Genomic DNA, 16,738 nt, shown 5'->3' on the forward strand with positions numbered 1-16,738 from the left:
ATCGCAAAGGAAAACGCCGTTTCTCTTAACGTAAGTGTCGGAGGTGTTCACCCAAAGCACCGAATGGTTAGTTGGACTGAAGGGTCATCGTAATTAGCGACGAGCGGTCGAAGTGTGCGGGTTGTAATACAAAGTACTGGAGTAGATGTCTGGGCTAGGGCAGTAGAAACGACCTTTTGATTGTATGGATACAAATTTAAACTCGTGAAAGCCCCAAGTATTGTAGTACGGGAGCCATTATATCTATCGACGGCTATTATCTTGATGAGGAGGTACGGTTTTCCCCTGTCACCTTGTCCGTAGTGCCAGTAGGTGTTTCGTAGACATCTCGCATAGTTGCCTACTCCTGAACCTTCTTACCGGTGGACCCTTACATCAAGGACGCACCCCAGGACATGTCACGAACCTACGTCAAGTTCGCCACACCAAAGGAACCCACCGAAGGCAGTTCTAAGATGGAAGAGAACTGGCAACACTGCATCCAGGCAGGCAAGTTGTGGGCTGAATGGGGACACGCACTAGACGACGAGAACAGGGCGCTTTGCAAGGCGTACGCAGGAGACTTCTTTCCAGTGAAGTTTACAAGCCTCCCAGGCAACCATAGAACGGCACGTCCTGGAAGGAACTACATCACTGACTCATGGGCGATATGGACCTTGATGAAGGTGATCTACGGCAAGGATAAGGTGCTCAGGAACAACCACAGGAGAACCAAGAGGAATCAAGCAGATTCACACCCACATGTGAGCACCTCACCTTTTTGCCAGTGTTTTGGGGGGAGAAGGATCTCGAGATCTCGACCCATCCCATTCTCAATGAGGATGACCTTGGACTAGTCACCGTAGAAGAGCTGAAAACTGGCACGAGTACCCTCAAGGATCGGTTTCCCGCCCGCGTGGGGGAGGAGGAGGAATAACTTCCTCTGTCTTTTCTTGTGCTGTCTTCCCCCTGTTGTCGCACCTCGAACTCACCTTGGGTGGTGCCCGCGAGATGCCCCGAATCATGCGATGCTCTCGACTTCTCAGCTATCGTTTTCGGATCTTTCCCTAGACAGCTCAAACTCGTCGTCATCTTTCTCATCGGGATCCATATCTGACGCCCGCTCACTGCCCTGTTTCTGTTCCCTTCTACTCTGCGCCATGACTTGCTTCAGCTGCTTTTCAAATTCCAATCCTTCCCTTGCGTGTCGTTGAGCTCTGTTGCCTTTGGACGTTCTTCCAGTCGACCCAAAGCTATCAACTCTCAATGGTATAATTGGCCTCGACTTATTCATTGGTAGCGCCGCCCCATGATCCCCATGGCCTTTATACTACCGCATCCGGTCCGGTCCCCGCGAGGTCACCGAGAAGGCTCAGGTCTATGCCCTGCAAAGCCCAATCGCTTGCCCCTGTGTCGAACTCGGGCATAATCATATGCGCATCCTGCGAGTTCTTATTGAGGTTGAAGACAGCGGGATGACTGGCCCTCGCGGCGGCTCTCTGCGTGTCGGATTCTTCATGGCCGTTTTGGCCCTCTGATGGCGGTGGTATCAGTGATGAGATGGAGACGTCAATCCCGCTGCGGCGAATCTTGACGGTGCCAAAGTATGGGACGAAGATATGTAGCGCGTTGCCGTCCTCGCTAACCCTGCCAAACTGCGCTTCATTATTATGCGTCTCAGCGGCCGAGGAGTCCGCGCTGTACCATCCGCCGGCTGCAACATCCGCCTCAATTGCAAGTAGATGTCTCAGGATCGTGACAGCATTCTTTACAAGAACATCAGAACGAGAAGTGGCCATCCTCTCCATATTCCCAAAGGCACGCTCCATCATTCCCCGGTCAGCTGGCCGCTGGTGTGTCAGGAAGCATAGTACGCTGCTCTTGATGGTGACGTTCTCTGCGGCAACCTGGCTGCGTGCCCCCATGTGAGCGAGGCATAAGGCCGCTATTGCGATGAAAGTGCTGAATTCGAGACCGTGGCAGTAGGAGCTTATGGGATAAATAACGCGAAAGGCAAGAAAGCGACGAAGGAGTTCACGGCTCGCGTGGACGGCTGTCATTTTACTGTAGTCGTACTTGCTCTGGGCGGAGGAATAAAGGAGGTAAGGGAAGTGAAGTTGGACAAGAAGCTGGTAGTGGATAAGCTGATCTGTGATTTGGACTGTCGCTTCCAAGATGTGTATCTCTTCAGCATCCTGTTCCCCTGGATTGGATTTGTAGCTGATGACCTCGCTACCAGATAGCCACCACTGAGGCGGCATGATTTCCGACGACTTTTGCAGCAGTTGGTCAATCTCACGCGTCTCGGCGACTCCGTCCCCAATGTCGCCCTGGTTGCGTGCTAGGATGCGTCCTCCTGCTACCGCATCAAGACGCCGCATCCGCTCTACTGGGGTGCATCGCTCCATCGACTCAGGGTGGACGAGGACACTCTCGGGTGAAAAATGCGGTAGCCCCAGCATTAGGGAGATATAGCGGTCTATCTGCATAATTCGAAGCCACATGTGCTCTGAGTCAACCCGCTCACGAGTTTCTGGCTCCAGAGCCTCTAACGACAAGCTCGTGGCACTGCCGCGGTGGAGACCTATTATCTGGGACATGGCTATGGCTCTGCGGATTGCAAGCCATGCGCGGCGAAGATTCCCAGCACCCTCATGGTAAAGAGTCTCCAAAGCAATGCATTCCATACCCTCGAGGGAGCTGGTGAGCTCGTCCCTGGTCGCCACTAGGCTAATGGCTGCTTCTACCATGCGGGACATGGTATCGTAATATTTGGTATTGGGTTGTATGCTTTGAGTGTAGAGACCCAAGAGGAAGATCTTCTTTGCAATGAGCACAGGGTGTGAGCCTGGCGGTGGTAGCTGCAACATGTCTTGCGGCCGTGGTATAAGGGGCACGCCTTGTGGTGGTGAGCCCTCACCAGACGGAGCGCTGGGAATGTAGCCGATCTTGTGAAGGATTTCCAAAAAGGATATTCCATCGCTAAGTGGCTCACTTAGGATCATCTCGAGCTCGTGCGGCTTTGGCCACGTCGTAGCAAGAACTCGGGATACTTCATCCAGTTTGTCTGTCACTGCCACCTCTCCATATGTGGCATGTTTGGTTGTTGGCGCAGGAGAGATCCACTCGGGTGTCTTTGAAGATGTGGCACTCGTTTGGGGCAAAGTGTCGGCTGAGACAGTATTGTCCTGAAGGGTGACGCGGGAGGGACTGCCAGGGTCACTGCTGTTGCGACCATTGACCCCAGAACTCTTGACCAACAGCTCAACGGAGGCTTCCAAGCGGCCGAGTCTATCTCCGTACGCCGGCAGCCCGTCGCTGTCGGTGGAATGGAAAGTAGTAGGTTCATCCGGGAACTCTTGGCCGACGCACGCCGTCCGGCGGCGTTTGCATCCTGTACAGCGCATGTCGGCAGACGCTGCAAATGTGCAGCGAATCTTCCGCCGCTTGCATTCCCAGCAACTCTTTGTGCCTTTACGGACGTGGAGCCTCTTTCTCGGGGGCTGGATTTCGGCCGCCGATGGACTAGGGGGCTCCCATCCAGGGATGGAGGTGTGAGCGGCGTCCATCATGACTGAGATACGTAATGGGGCCGAAGATTTGAGGACAACGCTATACAGGAGGCTTATTTCAGGAATGATGGTCGGAGGTGCAATGCACTGCAAACAAAGTCGGCGGAAGAAGCATTGCCGTCCAGCATGGTTCAGCGGAAACAATGTGTTTATGGTTGCTGGTAGTTGAGACGGCGGAGTAGTTAACGATCCGCGACGCATTAATAATAATAAGTGCCCTATTAACGTTGATACATACTCTTCCGTCTTCGGCCGAAATCTCGGCGGAGTGTGCACGCCCCGTGTGCCCGTCGATCCAACGACCAGGACGTCAGGGTGTTATAAGTATGATAGGAAGAACATCAATATTTACCTTGAAAAATTAAATTTATAGCACTTCTTTTTACAGCTACCCAAAAAAAAATACGAAAATACTTTACCTAAAGAGACAATGGTCAAGATTGCCATCGCAGGCGGTTCTGGAAGTATGATCCTCCTGGCAGTACCTTACTGAAAGGTCACTGTACTAATCTTCTAATTAGACCTCGGCCAGGAGGTTACCGATGGTCTTGTTGCGACTGGGAAGCATGAGATTCTACTCCTATCTAGAATGGCATGGCTCTGAATAACACCAACCCTCTGGATCAACCGCGCTGACTATGTAGCCAGGACATTCCATCTGACACGTCCCCAAAAGGCGTGAAATGGATCAAAGCAGACTACCAGGACCAAAAGCAACTGAAGGGAGTTCTGCAGGGTGTTGAAACAGTCATCTCGTTCATCGTCGCACACTTGGACGCGGGTGGAGTAGCTCAGAAGAATCTCATTGATGCATGTGTTGCAGCCGGGGTTAGGAGATTCGCCCCTAGCGAATGGTTCTCGTGAGTGAGTCTGGCACTGCAAGCCCACGACAGCTTTTGACTGCTTGTTCGTTTACAGGTCGAGTTTTGAGAATTTTCCATGGTATGAAAGCAAGGGCATAGTCCGTGAGTATCTCGAGACACTTAACAAGCACGAAAAGGTAAGCTCTACTGATGTTTGAAAATGTGTGTCTATATAGAGCTAGGACTGATTATATAGCTTTAGGTGCTGGAGTACTCGCTATTTCAGCCAGGACTCTTCCTAGACGAGCTAGTCTACCCCCACAGGTCCTCTAAATACGTCATTCCACTCGAGTTCACCATCAGTTTTGAGAAGCGGCGAGCACTCATGCTGGAGGGCAGTGAGGACGCCCGAATTTCCCTCACCACGGTCCAGGATATCGTTCAGGTTATCACCAGAGCCGTTGACTACGAGGGCGTCTGGCCAGTCATGGGAGGTATCCGAGGCAATAGCATCACGATTGGACAGCTCATCGCCCTTGGGGAAAAGATCCGCGGCCCCTTCAAAGTCGAGAAGCTCAAGGCTGAAGATCTCAAGGCTGGGATTGTCAAGAGTGATTGGAAGCTTAAGATCGAGCACCCTGCTATCGGACCGGAAAATGCCGATGCTTGGGGGGAAATGGTTTCTCGCTGCATGCTTCTGGCCCTTGAAGCCGGGGAAGTTGATTGCTCTGATGAGTGGAACCAGTTTCTGCCTGACTATGAGTTTACTCAGGCGGAGGACTTTTTGGTGAAGTGGTGGGATGGTAAGCCATAAGGAATTTGGCCTCTATATCTTCTCTTCGCTATGCTTCTAGGAGATCCCGCACCATCTCAGGGTCGAGTTTCTTCTTCAGGTGCTTCTGAATCAGCTTCCACCGAACAATGACATCTTCCTTCTCTGCATCAGAGCTCTTCATCCACTCGTCGTATCCCTGAGCCGTCCTGGACGCAATGATGTAGCTCTGCACATTGCTGCCAAACAACTTCTGCACTTCTTTGTGCACCCCTTTCATCACATAACCAGGGATACCAAAGACACCCGCACATGGCTTGGCTATGAAACCTCCAACCCCTCTACCGATGCCTTTGAAAAAACCCCCGACGCCCTCTTTCTGGGCGCCTCTCCAGGGTTGAGTGAATAGACCGGTGACACCATCGTACCAGCCGAGGCCAAACTCTCTCCCCGCTGCTCTGGCACCTGATTTGAAGTCGCTGACTTGTTCCTGAGGGCGTACTGTATCGTCTCCCAGAAGTTTGGGGACGTTGTGAAGTCCTTTGGTGAAACTCACTGATATGTCCATGGGCCCTTGCACGATTGCCTTGACGATACGGCCGAGGCCCTTGCTTGTGTGCGCGCCAGTCTGGCGCAGCATGTCATGGTCCTTGCCATCCGACATGGAGCTTGATCCAATGTTGGAAGTGGAAGATGACGATCGGGGAGTGTTTCGAACACGGGCAAGAGACTCCTCCCTGTTCATGGTCGCTTGTGTGGTGTGCCTTCGACTGGGCCCAGACGACATGTTCAAGGCCTTCAGCGTCTCTGAAGGAAAATCGACTAGCCCCATCAACATGCTGCCGACCGAGCCAGCAAATGCCATGGTACCTCCGGATATTGGCTCTAAAGGGCCCTCGTCGGTATAATGTTCCTGTGGTCTGAAGAGCTTCAAGTCACGGAAATCCAAAAGATTTGCATTCGCTAGAGTACAGGCCGCAAAAGCGCTCAGCCTGATCTGAGTGCGTTTGACGCGCCATGCAGCTGGTCGAGATGGTGCGAGAGTGCAACGGAGACGGTCAACCTCGAGATGTTGATGGAATGACTGAGCTCCCATGTCGGTGCCTTGTTCTGCCGCCATCTTGCTTGCAAGTTCTCTGGCGCGTTCTAGACTGGAGGGCTTCAAGCAAAAGTTGATGGCGTCGGCTAGCTTATCCGCTGTGAGTTGCCTGTGAGGGATTGGGTCGGGGCCAGCGCCTGCTCGCGCGACCATGGCGCCCCAGAAAGGTTGATCTCCAAAGAAGGGGATGACTAGAGTTGGTCGACCTGCGGTTATGCCCGCCGCTGTGGTTCCTGCGCCACCGTGGTGAACGACGCATGAGACTTGCTTGAAGAGCCAATCATGGGGCACGTTCCCTAGCATGAAGACGTTGTCGGGGATACGAAGCTCGTCAGCGCCCATGCCTCCCCAGCCTTTGGAAAGCAGGACACGCTGACCGGTCTTTCTGACGGCTTCGAAGATCAGCTCCGTCATGGCGTTAGGATCATCGAGAACGATGCTCCCGAATCCAATGTAGACGGGGGGCGGACCGGCATCGAGGAATGCCTGGAGGTCAGGGGTAGGAGTGTAGTTGGAGGCCAAGTTGAGAAGGTAGAAGCCGGATACTGATATTTGAGAGCCCCAGTCTTTCGGTTTGGGTATCAAGGCCGGAGACCAGCAGTAGGTGTGAGGAATTTTGAGACGCTGGAGCATCCCGGGGCCCCAGATCATACTAACGGGATCCAAGCCGAGACACCTCGCGCGAAACCTGTTGATGATGTCGCCTAAGGCTTGCCACGAGAGGAGTTCTATCATTGAATAACTTATGTAATTTGTGAGTTGAGGGTCGGCGTTTGAGGACTGGATGTTGGCGAGTGGATGGGGGAAGGCCTGGGTGGGAGAGTATGGCATGGTGAACATGATGTGGAGAGGAATGCCTAGCTTCTCTGCGCAATGGATATGAGCGAAGCTTGGGGGGTTGGCGATTATGCAATCGGCCACAAAGGGTCTTGCTGCAGGGCCATTCCCAGAGGGCTCAGAAATGTCATCCAGATTCATCCCATCTCCAGCTTGGTAACATGATCGCCAGCAGCCTTGAATGTACTCGGCAACGTCCCTTCTTCGCTCCCCAATCTCTCCACCTATTAGACTGCGAAAGCCCGGCATCAAGCCAGGATTCTTGACCATGAAGGCCATCAGTCGGGAGGGGTCGCCCCCTATGCTGAAGAATTCCAGACCATTCCCCTGCACAAAGTCCTTGAAGGTGGGATGAGTCGCCAGACGTACTCGATGGCCGTAAGTGTCTTTTAGAACCTTTCCCAATGCAACGAAAGGTTGCACGTCTCCGCGTGAGCCCACGACTTGGATGACGACGTTCAGGGACGGGGGCGGAGGAACTCCCTCTTCACCTCCTAAGGATGGAGGGATATACGGGGGAGGGGGTGGGCGATCATCTTCAGCAATCTCCTGACGGAGGGCGGGAGTAAAGATTTGGGACAGACGCCTGTTGAGATGATTGATGCGGATGTTGACACGGCCGTCGTCGGTGACACAGGCACTGGTGCCCGGGGCGTCTTTTTCGTTGTGGATCTCGCCATAGGTGTCACCGTAAGCTGGAGGAGGGATGTCATCTTCAGGATTGACAAGATCAATGTCTTGCAGAAGAGCCTCCTCTCCTGTGGGAACTGCGAGATTGGCAGCGGCGGCTTGTGCTTGTTGAAGAATGGATTGTTGCACCACCGTCTCCGATTGTTTTGGTGGATTTTGGGTGGCCATGGTGTGAATGAGAAAGTGTACAATGAGTTGAAGTGCTTCAGTCAGTACAGCCTCAGGGTAGTGTATGATATATCCATATGAGAGACCGACTGAGCTGAGTGAGGTGACGCGGCAGGGAGAGAGTTAATCAGAGAGATTCTGTGATGAACTCGTACATCCTTGGCATTTTCAAACGCTTTTTACTTCGCCATGAGGCTGAGCAGAATAAAGATGCATCTGATGGCGTACCAAAACCCTTCTTCAAGGCACCAACTTGAAGACCGAGAATGAGGACATTGGCGTTGTTTCCACTCTGCTCGGTCTTTGCTCCACTGTCAGACTTTAGCGCAAGCTGATATAATGCTATTGGCTAGATCCCCGAGCTGCCCCATTCTTTTGCTCGGTCTTTGACTTTACGCCAAGACAATTTTGGCGATCTTAGCCCCTGACACCAGATCCTTCGGAAACGAGGAAGTACTCTATACTTTAATCTGGTTGTTGCCCTTTACTCCACAAGTGTACTAGTACATTTGTCGCCGAAGTCTTCCCAAGCACGTTCCACGCGGCATGGGCCGCCTCAACTGACGCATATAAAACGGTTATTGTGCCGTGTCTTGCTTATTATTCTCGTATCATCCACGCTCGGTCTTTGGCTTTCTCGGTCTTTATTTTCAACTCACGACCAACCATCCAAAGACCACAATGTCACCAGAAACGGACAAGGCAAAGCGGACCAGGACCAATGTCAGGCAATCCAAGTTCGGCTGCTTCACTTGCAAGTATGATCACCCTGAGTTAATATTCACGTGCACGACTGACCTGGCACGACCAGAGCTCGACGAGTAAAATGTGATGAAGCTAAGCCATCTTGCCGACGATGCTTGACTGCAAAGCGGCATTGTCAAGGCTATCCACGTGGAGCACCTAGCGAGTCGTCATCACCCTCCACCGCAACGTCTTCACCATTGTCATCATCACCGCCCTCGACACTTTCGTCGGCCTCTTCATCATCTCCAATCTTCTTAATACCCGACCTCCACTCTCCTTCCAGCCCCTTGGCCAAGCTTGCCTGCACCGTACTCGTACAAAGCCCCCGCAGGGCAAAGAATACGCTCGAGCTGGAGTTCTGGTCCCGCATCGTCCCCCAGCTGACCCACTCCGTCCCATCTGTCCAGGCCGCCGTCGAAGCCTTTGGTGCCTGTTATAAAGAGTATGTCCTAAAAAGTGACTCTACTAATACAGGCCTCGAGACAACAAAACGATACATCAAAGCTTTGAAATTGGCGCAGCTCGATCTTTCTACTATGCAACATGGACCCTTGCCCTGCATGATCGCTTGTCTTCTCCTAGCAAGTATCGAGGCTATACAGCAGCGGCTCTATAGTGGACACGTGCATCTTAACGGTGCGTTAGCTCTGATGGCGTCCCATTCCAGCGAAGAAGCAACGCCCATGATCGATATGGAGTATGTCTCCTTGTTCCGAAAGCTCGATCTGCATATTGCCACCTACGCTGTGGGAATCGCGCCACATCTACCCCCTCAGCCTCCAATCACAGCAGACGAGTTATTGTCAGGTCCGCCTGATAAATCTCTCTCCAGAGTATTGCACTCCTGCTACCACTTCATTTCCGCAGGGTATGCGTATAAATACACCAGCCGACGAATAATCCCTCCAGAGCTGCTCATTGAACAGGGCCGCCAGCTCAGCAACATGAGGCAATGGCTTGAATACAACCAAGTTCCGTCGCCAGATACTTGCGATCAGGATGAATCACTGCTCGTCCTTCGCACACAATGCCTTGCCGCCTTGGTTTATGCCTCGTGTGTTCTTGATCCCCGGGAAACTGCCTACGATTGCTTTGGCCCAGAGTTTGAGGAGATAGTCACATCGGTTGAGGCTCTTCCTCCCAACATAAACCAGGACCAGACTTTACGGTGCGGAGACTTAAGCACCTTGTTGTCATACACACCTGAAATGGGCATCATTCATCCACTATACTTTGTGGCACGAAAATACAGGCATAGGCGCTGGCGCCGCAGAGCCTTGCATCTATTGATAAAGAGCGGCAGGGAAGGACCATGGTGCGGCGAGATCGAAGGCGCCGCGGCGTCATCTGTGATCTGGGCAGAAGAGGGAATCGCCTATAACGCATCGCTGGACCTAGCAGGGCCTGAAGACACAGTCATGGATGATCCCATCAACATCCTCGAGAGAAACAGAGTCCACGTCAGTGGGCCAGTTGCGGTTGACGATAAAGAGGACGAATATGGGAATGTGGAATCGAATCAGATGTCACATAAAAGGCTTACAAAGGTGCACATCTTCAGATGCTGTGATATAGAGGCGATGCTGCGGGATGATGGACATCAACCTCGTTTTCACCCATGGAAAGGTTCAAACCATTGGGAGGAGTGGATGGATCCACTTGAACCTGTTTCCTAGACTTCGTTCGTGGTTGTTAATGATACTTTCGCCCAAGTGTTTATCCCATGATCTCAGCCTTGACTGCATACCTCTCTCATGGGAAGCTTTCTGTGGGAGGCCGAAGAAGGTGGGCAAGGGGGAAATGACCACGTCTCGCTAGATTCGCTTCCTGAACCAAAGATATTTCTTAAGTGGTCTTGTAAGGATTGTGGCTCTGACGTGGGAATGGCTTATGTCTACATACAGCATTTAAACTATACGTGTTTCATGACCTTGTCGGCCGGGCCTGGCGATGTGGTATGTGACGGTTTAACAACCTGTCCAGAAGCCATTGGTCAGAGAATCAAAGGGGAGTGTACGTTTTTGTTGAGGATACCATTTCGCAAAGTTTGCAATCCAGAGAAATTGGCCACAAACTCCGCTCTTCTGCCGTTTCAGGGGTTAACGAGGTTGGCCTAAAAAGACCTCCTTCTTTGAGCATTGTGGCAATGAGCTCGGAACAGTCCTGGCAATAGCCTGCCGAAGATAAGGGCTGCAAAGTTTCCATTGTCGACGTAATTGATAGCAAATTGAAAACAATGTTTGAAGGCTTCGATTAGTAGTTCGGTGTACCAAAACAAGCAGACGAGACAGTCAGAGGGATTGTCATATCATATATCGAGGTCGCACAACAAAGCAATGGCTCCACGACGCATCGAGTCGCCTCTCTTTACGCAAAGATTACAAATCCCGGAAATCTTTTACCACGTTTAGATCTGACCAGCCACATGCCGACGCTGCCAAGGCGCGGGACAGGCCGGTAGAGCGGACACCAGGCTCTGGGCTGCAAGTTGGGCAGCAACGGCGCTTTACCTCATCTGCCTCAAATAGCCGTTGACTTACTCGTGGCAGATATATCGCATACAATTGACTGCTTGGCCTGACCGCACTCGAACGGTGTTCCATCAGGATGACTATAGTGGCATTCGGGGAGGTAAGTCAGATCAATATGAACCGATATATAATACGATAAGCTGATATGCACCTTTATAGACTTCAACATGCGCAGGTACAAACCAAGGTCTAGTGTTATCGACAGCTTCTCAGCACACATCAGACAGAAGGCCGTTAAGGAAGTTGAGGACATTTTCAATTTTTAGGAGACATTGAATGCCGACGAAGAAGGCTTTTGGCTATCGGAACCTGTTTGAAACCTTGTATATGCCTAGAATCAGAGCTCTTTCAAGGGAACTATTGATGGTTGACGGATTAGTTTGCTGTAGTATGCCTAAGAGACCCAGGCATTCTCTGCCTGACGGTAAGCACACAAAATGGAACATCAGGCAAGCAGAAAAAAAGCCCCTTTCTTATCAGCAATGACGGCTGTAAAAGAGGTGATCAGTCTGAACAGCAAAAGTCACAGTTATCAATGCATGGCAGCACTAAAACCCAATACCTTGAAACACCGTAGTGGGTTTATTAATGAAGACGAAGGTCAAGAAAGCGTAATGCTGGCCAAAAGAAAAGCAGAAGATTTGCAAACCTAGTGGAAGAGATACAAGATAGTCAGCCAAGAAAAATCCCACCAAAGACAGCACCAAACCTACCTAGCATCTTTCTCAAGAACTCATATCAGTATCAGTTGAGTGTCCCGACTTTCCCGATACCTCGCTCTTGTCGTCATCTGTCCCCTTAGCCATCTTCCTAAGCGGGCTAATTACCTTTTGGTAGAACGCCTGCTGAAAATCATTGTCGTCCCCATGGCAGTCACCATATTTCGAAAACTCGACGCAGTAGCGCACGGCTTCTTGGAACTCAGTCGTTGTGCCAATTCTGAGGCGACTCAACTGACTCTCCAGATCATTGCTGAACATGAGCCGCTCCCAGAGTCCGACTTGGAGGAGAACAAAGCCGAGGTTGAACATGAACTTTTCCAGCTTGCCACAGCCGTGTTTGAAGATCTTAGCACGCAGAAATGGCATCCTTTCAGATTCGTAAGGGTAGAATTTGATGTCTCGGATGCCCCATGCGTCCCCAAGCCATTCTCTCCATCCGTAACGGAGAGCCGCCTCGGCGATCTTGAATGCCAGCTTGAACCGGTCTTCTTTGAGCTTGTGACTGCGCTCGAAAAGAAGGGGTTGGCGTTGATGCCATCTCTCCTCTCCCAGTTGGAGAATTTCGTCGAGATTGAGAGGGCTGCAGCTGGTGTCGGGCCTCTTGCTCTTATCGAGATACAACATTTCGTGGCAGCCGCTGTCCTCATTCTCGCCGATGCACATGGCCAGGCCTTCACCGCCTTGATCGAGGCTTCCTGGGCACACCTTGATGTGATAAGATTCTCTACTCAGCTGGACTTGCTCTCCGGGCCAGGAAGTAGAGGCAGAAGAGTATCCAGAATCCCTGCGTAACCTTTCTCGTTCTCGTAAGCCGTCGACCACTACCGCCAGAGGAGACGAGGGCTCGGAGCAGACGGCCTCACTTTCGCCTCCCGGGAGACGCAGAACAGAGTGGGCCTCGAACCAGATATAGTCTCCTTTGCGGAATGTTGACTCAATGGCAACGTGATGGGTGGTGATGGAGATGGCATCTGGATCAATGCAGTCTGGCTCTCTTTCTGGCACAAGGCCAACGAGAGCCGTGTGACAGTGACCTTGTTCACGGCTGTTCAGAGGGCAGGCTTGACACAAGTGACGATACAGTGTCCGAGTGGCCGAGCTGGAGATGAATAGCGTACCAAAGCCCTGTGTTGATTCAAATGGAGAGGGACAGGCCGATAGACGATAGACATGACTCTCAATAGCAACAATATCGAGTTCAATATTGTGAAAAAGCTCCGTGAGGTTATTGAAGACTTGAGCGCGCTTCGTCACCACAGGGCCCTTGGGGCCTTTGGAGACCTTGGAGACCTTGGAACTCTTGATGCGACCTTCTCTCCTGGGGCTCTAGAAGCAATGTATCAGACTCTGCAGGTACCAATCCGTTCAATTCTCCGATGGCACTTACCTGGCCTCGTTTCGAACTCCGCGGCAGCTCATTGACAGCATCGTTGAGTTTGTCATGGATTTCTTGGAGCCTCCTCTTGAGCTGATCAATTCTTTTACTCATTTCGTAGCCAGGCACTGTGTCTTGCGATGCAAGGGTCGATGAATCCCATTGCTTCATGACCATTACTTGAATGTCGATGCGTCCTTTTTGGGACTCTGCCTTGTCTCTCAGTCTCTTGAAAGAGTTTGCCTTCACGCTGGCAGTTCGGCCCAACAAGAGCCTATACTTCTGCTCTATCCTGGTACCCATGCCGCTGATGTACTCAACGTCGTTCTTGTTGATGGTTGGCAACAGTTTGGGTATGGGCTTGGATCCGCCATGACTGTCGTGGTCCTCCTCAAGGGTCTGGATTGATCCAAAGTTGAAGTTGTCCGTAACTGGGAGTGACGCCGGTGGGTTCTCAGTAGGGGTGGCTCCGACACCGCTCAAGTAAAGATTCTTGATCCTCGTTTTTGTGCGGTGTCTGTTTCTGATGCTGCCGTTGATTTGGGTTGAGGCATGATTGGCCTGGTTTCCAGTCGCACAACTTGATGCCATATCTGAGTCAATTGCATGAACCGAAGAAGGCTAACCTGCAAAGACGTTTCAACAAGAGCGGTGAGAATAACTCAGGTAGGGATAATGACCAGTTGGAATGATGGACGGACCGCGGGCAAGATATCGGGCGGGTAATGCTCAACTCGGATGCCGACCAAGATTCCAGCCCATCAATCAAAAGAGGTTGAGCTTCACTCAGGAAGTCGGGTTATCCAATCCCCGATGATTCCGGTCACACGCATATCTTGGGGCTTTCCCGGTCAACCACGCAATCTGAAGGCATCAGCTTCTGACTGGCCCCCGCGTGTTTCAACTGCATTGCATGCATAGGCAGAAGAGTCCACACAGTGTAAATGGCATCGCTTACGCCGAGCCTTGCAAGGCAACATCCCACCGGTGTGTCTAGCCAGCCTGGGCTGCATTTACTGCCCCAAAAACCACAGCCTGCCGCTGAATGGGTGTTCTCACCCACCCTTCGCTTCCCAATTACAAGGCATCAGAGCAGTCAGATGATAAGCAATTACAAACAAATGCAATGCGGCTGAAGAGAGGACCAACAGGTTGGCATTCTTGGGCCTTCTTGGGGGAGGTTGCAAATTCCCTCACCCTCTTGAGATGGTGCATGTCAGACTGGCATCATGCAATCCCTTCAGCCGCACAAAGGCAACCATATCGAGGTTTAGCAGAGAATTGCAATTTGGGGGGTTTCCAGAGCCGGGCCGACTTCTCTGGTGTTTCCTCCAAATCCTGCCTCGCTGTCCACCCCGTCGTCGCCTTGCTAGCAAGAACAGTTTGTGACAGGGCTGTCTTTCGGAAACACATTGGCCATGGTACGACAACAGAACAATTACACTTAGACATACTAACATACTCTGGTTACAGATCGACCCCGTCGGCGCCGCTGCGGCAGCTACAGCCACGATTGGCCAGTCCCTTGACCTCATCCGTAGAGTTACTACGACCATCGACATCTACAAGAATGGCAACGAAAGCTTGGAATATCTATGCAAGGACCTCCGCAGTGTCACTGAGATCATTGAACTTGTCCAGGCTCTTGAGGCGCTTAGGACCAAAGGAGTCCTCAAGGCTCTAGCTAACATGCTCAAGCACGCTCAAAACCTGGACAAACACATCAATGGCGTCATGGAGAAGTCCAACACAGATTCCCCCGTGCGTCGTTTCGCCCATCAGTTTATGAAAGGCCCTGAAGAAATAGAGTCCACCAACAAGATGGTCGCCGAGCTCACGACGCTCAAGGCTACACTCATACTCCAGATCCAGGTGGCCCATGTCGGTCTGTTCGTGGAAAGGAGTCAGGAGCAACAGAACGACTCCGGCTGCACTCATGTATTGAACAGTGTTGTTCTGCATCAGGTCAATCATGCCGTCGAGCAAAGGCTGGGGAAGGGAAAGGGGCTCAAGATAGCCGAGGTGCTGCAAGGCAAGAAGCCAGACGGTTCGTAACCCATTCTTCCCTGTCACCATACAAGACCTGACCTGCTTTCCTGCATAGGCGACGGAATGATTCGCCTTACCAAGGAGGAGTACGAGTGCCTCATCATCCATCCGTCAAGTGAAGACAACGCAAACAACCAACAGGGTGGGCCTCTAATTTGGGATATCATTGCCAAGATACTGACGCTGGGCCAAGGCGCGATTAGGGTTGCAAACAACAGGACTATTGGTCAAGCACTTCAGATCAACGGGTTTGTGGATGATAGTTGGACAGAATTCACCCACAATCTAACCATCGAACACAACGAGGCACAGGACCAAAGCATCCAGATCAACAATCCTATCAACGAAGGCACATTTAACAGAGTTCTTGAAGCAAGAAATGCCGGTCTTCAGATCCATGCCATGGGAAGCTCGGGTCAATGGCCACATCCACCACCGATGCCTCCTCAACAGCCAATGAATGGGCTCCCTCAACCATGGCCGTATCCGCCATGGCCATACTACGGCCAGCCTGGTGCAATCCAGCACTCGAACCCCCCTTCCAATGGGGTTCAAGGAGCATTTTCGGGCCCAGGGCAGTCCGCCTCGCTTGAGAGTCAACCCTAGGCGGCTGTATCCTAGGCGGGAGCAGATGATGACGGGATACGTGACAAGACAGGTGCATCCCTGGACGGCACTTCAGGCAACAGGGACGGACGCACACTGTAAAGATGTTTGATGGTGGATGTTGCATGCATTATTTTGTTCAACTCTTGATTCTTTTCGATTGGGGCGCCATCTTGATCTTCTTGATTTCGGGGGCTGGGTATCTCGTCTTAACTTGAGGTGAGGAACCTGGACACCCCAACGCCAGATCGGTTTCATTATCTCTGTTACCTCTCACAATACTTCTAGGCATGTCAACACGGGCCGCTTGACCTATAACTCACTGGGCTGGCTCGATGCCTTGTTTTGTTTTGTAGTTATTAGTGGCCTTTTCAAAAGTGGCCATCAGTCACAAGTGCAAAAGACAAAGTTATCAATTCATGACTGCATCAAAAGCCAATGCCGAAAAACGCCGTAAGCTACCGTGATGCCTTTAATATCCTAGCAACCACGTAAATCATCCATTCGCTGTGAGAATAATTCCGTTACTCAGCCCAAGACGCAGTGACTGAGACAACATCTGCAGCCTGTCAATATCAAACCTGAGGGCGTCTAGAGGAGTCTCCTCCTCAACAGTGCACGTTGACCCCTGAGTCCCCGAGAAACCATCACACTCAGTCATTGCGTCATCTTCAACACTAGATACTGATATCTTTGCCTCAATCTGCTTGGTCAGATACTGCAGGGACTCTGCCAAATCTCCAGGCTTCAATAATGCCTGCCTCTCACCTTCGGACTTGAGTCAGTAA

General features: G+C 51.6%; 5 protein-coding genes across 5 annotated transcripts; 2 read left to right on the plus strand and 3 right to left on the minus strand.

The window, feature by feature from the left end:
- Positions 1-1,304: 1,304 nt before the first annotated feature.
- LRP88_09405 (uncharacterized protein) lies at positions 1,305-3,551 on the minus strand (the record flags this gene model as incomplete). The annotated part of the gene is made up of 1 exon (XM_083245891.1): positions 1,305-3,551. One exon carries the CDS (start codon positions 3,549-3,551, stop codon positions 1,305-1,307), a length of 2,247 nt encoding a protein of 748 aa, XP_083097004.1.
- Positions 3,552-3,981: 430 nt separating this feature from the next.
- LRP88_09406 (uncharacterized protein) lies at positions 3,982-5,168 on the plus strand (the record flags this gene model as incomplete). Its single annotated transcript, XM_083245892.1, has 5 exons — positions 3,982-4,015; positions 4,073-4,101; positions 4,200-4,411; positions 4,470-4,551; positions 4,617-5,168. 5 exons carry the CDS (start codon positions 3,982-3,984, stop codon positions 5,166-5,168), a joined length of 909 nt encoding a protein of 302 aa, XP_083097005.1.
- Positions 5,169-5,196: 28 nt separating this feature from the next.
- On the minus strand, positions 5,197-7,920 carry LRP88_09407 (putative glucosyl/glucuronosyl transferase; the record flags this gene model as incomplete). Its single annotated transcript, XM_083245893.1, has 1 exon — positions 5,197-7,920. One exon carries the CDS (start codon positions 7,918-7,920, stop codon positions 5,197-5,199), a length of 2,724 nt encoding a protein of 907 aa, XP_083097006.1.
- A 4,003-nt stretch (positions 7,921-11,923) lies between these two features.
- On the minus strand, positions 11,924-13,886 carry LRP88_09408 (uncharacterized protein; the record flags this gene model as incomplete). The annotated part of the gene is made up of 2 exons (XM_083245894.1): positions 11,924-13,246; positions 13,308-13,886. 2 exons carry the CDS (start codon positions 13,884-13,886, stop codon positions 11,924-11,926), a joined length of 1,902 nt encoding a protein of 633 aa, XP_083097007.1.
- Positions 13,887-14,713: 827 nt separating this feature from the next.
- On the plus strand, positions 14,714-15,950 carry LRP88_09409 (uncharacterized protein; the record flags this gene model as incomplete). Its single annotated transcript, XM_083245895.1, has 3 exons — positions 14,714-14,716; positions 14,769-15,342; positions 15,400-15,950. 3 exons carry the CDS (start codon positions 14,714-14,716, stop codon positions 15,948-15,950), a joined length of 1,128 nt encoding a protein of 375 aa, XP_083097008.1.
- Positions 15,951-16,738: the final 788 nt, after the last annotated feature.

Source organism: Fusarium phalaenopsidis, assembly GCF_050370095.1.
Source record: "Fusarium phalaenopsidis strain FUZ10S chromosome Unknown contig_32304, whole genome shotgun sequence".
Lineage (NCBI taxonomy): Eukaryota > Fungi > Ascomycota > Sordariomycetes > Hypocreales > Nectriaceae > Fusarium > Fusarium phalaenopsidis.